The sequence below is a fragment of the Metschnikowia bicuspidata genome, assembly GCF_001664035.1.
Source record: "Metschnikowia bicuspidata var. bicuspidata NRRL YB-4993 chromosome Unknown METBIscaffold_3, whole genome shotgun sequence".
Lineage (NCBI taxonomy): Eukaryota > Fungi > Ascomycota > Pichiomycetes > Serinales > Metschnikowiaceae > Metschnikowia > Metschnikowia bicuspidata.
Window position 1 is genome coordinate 777,675 of NW_017387733.1, and position 6,000 is coordinate 783,674.

At 55.2% G+C, this 6,000-nt stretch overlaps 1 protein-coding gene across 1 annotated transcript; it reads right to left on the reverse strand.

The window, feature by feature from the left end:
• Nucleotides 1–568: 568 nt before the first annotated feature.
• On the reverse strand, nt 569–5,758 carry METBIDRAFT_41783 (uncharacterized protein; the record flags this gene model as incomplete). The annotated part of the gene is made up of 3 exons (XM_018857451.1): nt 569–4,397; nt 4,677–5,299; nt 5,462–5,758. Coding segments are annotated over 3 exons (4,749 nt in total), but the record flags the coding sequence as incomplete, so codon positions are not given.
• Nucleotides 5,759–6,000: the final 242 nt, after the last annotated feature.

Below are 6,000 nucleotides of genomic sequence, written 5' to 3' on the forward strand. Positions count from 1 at the left end.
ATTCAGGTCCTATCTTCGCAGGGATAGTTCCAGTGCCGTTTAAATCAGCTGTGTCTGACAGAACTGGTGTTTTATATGAGCCTGCGTGTTCTTCTGTGTAATCATTTTCGGTCTCCTCCGTCTTAATATCCGGACTTGGATCCAACTGCGTATCGGTCAAAGGCACATGGTGGCTACTAGAAACTGCATCGATTTGCTCATTTTGCGCTGCTGTGGATTGGGTACCAGGATTGAAATTAGCCACAGCGGGCGATACATTGAGCTCATTTTGATTTCCGGTCACGCCACTCTCCGGTATGTTTTTTGTGATATGCTCTGACACGTACCTCGGAGAGCCACTTTCTGATTTCGGTTGCATCAGCGGTCCTTCTGTTGTCTGAACACCATCACGCTCTGAACTCTCGACACTTTTGTTGGATGTCTCATTGTTTGAATGTGCGTCTTTTATCTGGCTTTCATCTCCAAACAATTCACCTGATTGCACAAGAGACGTAGCATCTCCCGCAGAACCGTCTTGCTCAGGTTTTGACTTTTCTTTCCGTTCGAAACCGCGTGTCAAATCTGTATACCTTAGCAAGTTCATGAGGTGCTCAATTATTGAGTTCATGACTATCGGCGAACCAATGAATTTCCGAAGCAAGAATATGAGATACAACGAGCCATGATTCACAATTTTGACTCTCGTAGCGGGACGCGAGAGCAAGTCTCGAGCCTCCTCAACAACTGCCCACAACTCCCTCAAGAGATTGAGCTCCGTCATTGGTTGGACCTGTAAAGCCTCGCCCTCTTTAAGTAGTGCAAATATGATCAGCTCATCAAGTTTATCTGGAAATTCCGATTGCTTGGATGTGGTTTGATATAAGGCAAGCAGCAGGCAACATGGGCAAATGTACCTATCGTCCTCATTCCCGATCTCACTGATGCGTTTTACACATGTTACGTGAAACCACTCATGACAAACGTCACACTCAATCATCGTACCCTCCTCATAGTCTCTGCATAAACAATATCGAATTGGGCCTTGTTCTTCCAGATCGTCTTGTATATCATAGACATACAAGTAAGGAGAGGAATTCTTGAAAACATCAGTATTCTCATCGCTTAAAGCAGTCTGAGTTTTTTCCGAAAGAAGCTTAATCTTTTCAGCTAAAGCGGCGTTGCAGACATTCTTCAAAGCAGTGTGAGCACGGGCATGTCGTTGGAGAATCTTGATCGGCGCGAATAGCTTTCCCGCTTTTTTCAACCATTCCTCACATTGATCCACTTTCACTTTCACGTGGCTATCATCATAGTCAAATGGACAATTGACAAGCTCCAGCAAAGTCTGACGAGTGTCATATAGGCTGTGAATCTTGAAAGAAAATTCCCTGAGAAAGATTACATATTTTTCCTCCGCCTTTAATTCCACCAATTTTTGGTAGGTAGATAGCTCAACAAAAAGTCGGTCTTTTCCATTCCACTTGGACTTTTCTTCCATCTCAACAAGCTTGGATTCCAAAACAGCAATATCCACATCATTAAGACGCTTGTTCTGGGAGAGGTATGTCTTTATAGAGTCATCATACTCTCGGCCGTCCTTCAAGTACTGGTCGATCATTTTCAAATTGTGCACTTCCTTGCTCGATAGAACTTTCATCCCCAGGTCACGGAATCTTTCTAAGTCGGGAAGTGAAAATATATCTTTCTTCCCACTGAAAGGGTCACCACCTGATATGATGACCTTGTGTGTGTCTATCCATTGCAAACGCCTCTTCAAGCGGATAAGAAACTTCAAAGATGGAATCTGTATCCCAAAAGAAGTCCCGAGATTTATCATGTCATTCATTTCGGAAATGGCAGCACTTCCCAGCTCAATAAGCGAGCGACATGCTTTGTCAAAATTCTGGATTTCATTTTTGTATTCCAAAATAAGCTCAAACTCTGGCGCATGGAAGTTGAGGTAAGGAATCTTATTGGTTAGTTCCACGAGCAACTGTAAGCTCTCGGGATTTTCGTCTTCGCAAGGATCAACACTTTCTGTTTCCCCGTTTCTAATTCTTTGCTGATGCTTAAGTGACAAGATGGCTTGGCATTGTTCTACAAACGCAGAGGATTCTTCCACAAAGTCTCGGAGGTTTTCAATTTGTTTCTTGAAGACTTCAATCCTCTTAATTTGGGTTTGGATTTCAGGGTTGGTGGATTTTCCCAGGCAGAAAGTTTCAAAAGCATTACCTGCTCCAGAAAGAGCAGAATAGATTTTTTGGCCATCATGAAGCAAAGCCTTGTAGTTTTTCAAAACCATGTCGTCTTCCGAATCCATCATCTCGTCATACTTTGCCATCCATGATTCAAAATCCACTGAAAACCCTTTCAACGACCTGTGGAGCGATCTCAATCTCTCGTCCGAATAAAAGATCTGGAGCTCAAATTGGTACTTTGGGTGTTTCAACAACTCGGCAAATGTTAAATTCTCGGATATTCTGAGGGACCCTTCATCTGCGAGGTACTCAGTAAACGTTGCGAGTGATATTGCAAAAGACAGCGAAGATCCCTTCGAGTGGATCACGATTTTGGAGGGCACAGCGCTCAGAAAGTCGTCGTCCGTAACCACGTCAGCCTCTGGCATGTTTCTTTCCTCGATCGTGACCTCTTTTATTTTGACGGCTTGGCGGACTGAATTTCTCAATGCCAACTCTGTATCGAGCATCTCAGCGAATTTCTCCAGGACCTTGGAGTGCACCCCTGGGCTGAAGTGGTGGTTGTTTCCGTTGGCAGACTCCAATATCTGTGCAAAGTTGATGAGAAGTTTAAAAGTCAGCATGCTGGGAAGTATACCTTGTTTTTGTAACCACTTCTCGCCCTCTAGACTGTAATCGAGCCAGAGCTTGGATGCGAAGTTGATTTCTTCACTCACATTGAACCCGAGAGAGATGGTGGCAGAGTAAGTCTTTGGATATTTGTAGATCAACTCTCCCGGCTGCTGTAAGGTAGTGGTGTATCTGATCCCCCGTTCCTCGAGCATGTCAGGCGTGATCAAATATTCCTGGTTCAAGAATAGCGTCTTTCGCTTGAGCGCAATAAGCCTTTCGAACACGGGATCGTGGTGGGGCATCCTTGTCTCCGGATACGGGCTCACGATGTTTTCGAGCGAATTGTATAAAAACTCATACTGGGTGTTCGTGGCGTCGTCGTCCGCGGTGACTAACTCTGAGAGCGAATCCACGTTCCAGCAGCTGGTGCTGTAATTCTTATTTACACGGGGATTTTCCTTGTTTTGTGAAGCGACTGTTTCCGCGAGCAACAGCTCGAACTTGTCGAACTCCAGCTCTGGGATGAAGTACCAGCGCTTGCTTTTCCCGAAAAAGTGGAAGCTGGAAAGCTGGGTGAAATGGTCCTCGCAGCGCCAGTTTTCGGTGCTGAACGTCATGCCGATGTTCAAGCTCGGGTTGACGAGATCGGAGCTGGCCAAGTCCAGGGCCGAGAGAGCACCCAAAAGCGAGTCGGGCAAGAACGGGATGTTGGCGGTCTCAAACGGGCTCAAGGTGCTTGCCATGGCCCTGGAGGTGTGGGCGAAGTAGTCTCTGCTCAAGCCTTGCAAACTCACGCTTTTGTCGTATGTGTCGCTGGGCGCATCAGCTGCACTTCCGCAAGCTGCCAGAACATTAGAGCCCGCGTAGACCTGCGCCTTGTGGCTGGCGAAGTCGGCGCCCATGTAGTTGACGCCGCCCTCCGCGAGATGGCCCGGGAGCTTCGGGCAATTTTCGAGGCGGCGGAACTCCGGCGGGCTGTCGGCCAAGTACTGCCAGAACACAGCCTCCAAAGCGCAGGGCAGCACGAGGGGCTTCGCGCCCGGCTTGGCGGCCCCGGGCGGGCCGGCCAAAGCGGGGCCGTACTTGCGGAGCAAGAAGTCCTGGAACAAGGCGTCGCGCTCGATGAACTGGCGCAACGAGTACGTGGTGGCCATCTTGCTGCTGAGCTCGAGCCTGGAGGCGTCCTGCATCACGGGCAGGAAGCAGGCGAGCCACTTGAGGTAGTTGTTGATCTGCGCCGGGGCGCCGATGGGCGAGACCAAGACGTCGGGCTTTGGCAGGGCGGCGTCGCGGGCGGAGATGACGAGCGGGGTTTTGACGTCCACGAGATGCGGCTCGTTGACGAGATAGCCCTTGGCGGCTTTGAGGCGCACGGAGCGGCGGAACTCTGCCGCCAGGCCGAGAACGAGGGGGGCGCGGCTGTTGAGTTTGCGGCGCTTCGCGGGCTCGACGGGGTGTGCCAGGTGCTGGGGGGAGGTAGTGTGTGTGCCCGAATCAGCACTAGTGGCAGTGGCAGTGCCAGAGGCGGCAGTGCCGGAATCGGCAGTACTCGTAATATCAGGGCTAAAATCGGCAGTACTAGAAGTAGCAGTGCCGGAATCGGCAGTACTGGAAATAGCAGTGCCAGAGGCGGCAGTGCCGGAAGCGGTAGTACTGGAAATATCAGTGCTAACATCGGCAGCGCCGGAGGCGGCAGTACTGGAAGAACCAGTGCCAGAAGCGGCGGTGCTGGAATGAGGAGCCCCGGAATTAGCAGTGCCCGGATCAGCACTACTAGAAGTCGCAGCGCCGGAAGCGGCAGTGCTGCAAATATCAGTGCCAGAGGCGGCAGCGCCAGAAGCAGCACTGGAGTGAGGAGCGGCACTGCCGATTCCGGCAGAGCCCGACGCAGTGGCATCCAGGCCGTGCCCCCCGGCACCGTCGCCCGTCAAGTCGAGCGCCGCGGTCTTGAGCCGCACCTCCAACGGGTACAAGAGCTTGGCGTACGACAGCTTCAACAGGCTGCTCAAGCTGCTGGTGATCTTGCCCTTGTAGCCCAACTCGCGGCCCACCTGCGCCCAGAGCTTGCGCTGGATCACCGCCGCGTACCCGCCCTTGCGCAGCACGAGCCGGAAGAAGTCAAAGAGGTCCAACGGGCGCTTGTCCATCATCGGGAGCTTGGCGAGAACCGCCGGGAGCCTCGCCCGGCCGCTGTCCTGGCCGCCCGCGTCACGTGACCCCGCCGTGTGGAGCTGGAGGAGCTCGTGGTAGAACCGGAGCCGCGGCTGCAACTCGTTCTCCGGCGCGTTGTTGACGAGCCGGTTGGCCCGGAACGTCACCGCGTCCGGGCCGAGGCGGCCTGCGCGTTCGGCGAGCGCCGCGGCAGGCATTCGGATCTTGACCGCGCCGTGGCGCCGGCCCTGCGCCGCGAGCGCCTCCGCGAGCAGCACGGGGTCCTTGTGCGCGAGCGCGCCGAGCTCGAAACTCGGGATCTGCGCGCCGCCCGGCCCGTGGGCGCGTGGCGCCGCGCCCTCCCCGCCGGTTGCGGGGCTCCCTGGGGGCTCCTTGGGGCACGGCTGCCGCGGCCCGCCCGCGGCCGCAGAAAGCGCGGGAAGCGCGGACGCGAGCGCCAAGCCCAACGGGCTCTGCGGCCGCGGGCCGGCGGCCTGGGGGGGCGGCGTGGCGCGCACCACAAACCGCTGGAGCTTGGCGAAAACCTCGTCGGCCGTCTCGCGTTTTGTGCGCGCGGCCGGCGCCGCAATGGGCAAGTACGCGGCGCTGGAGTTGGCGCTGGCCACGTGGATTGCTTTTGCGGGCGGCGGCGCGGCGCCGGGCGGCCGTGGGGCCGTGTTTGTGGCGGTCCCGGCGCTTGGCGGGGGCCTGGGGGAGGAGGCCCCGGGCGTTTCGGCGCTGGGGGCGGCTGCGGCGCCGGGCCCCGGGGGCACGAAGCGGGCCGAGGACGGGAACGCCGCGCCGGAGTCGCGTGCCATGTTGTCTGCCTTTTTTTTGTGTGTGTTTTTGGGGGCAGAAGACGAGGAGTAGTAGAGAGAGGGCGAGCTGGGGAAGTTGACTGGAGGCGGCTGGCGGCGCGCGGTCACGTGCGGGCGCGGGGGGTGCGGGTTCCGGGGTGGGCTCTGCGGGTTCCGGGGTGGGCTCTGCGGGTTCCGGGGTGGGCTCTGCGGGTTCCGGGGGTGTGGCTCTGCGGGTTCCGGGGGTGTGGCTCTGCGGGTTC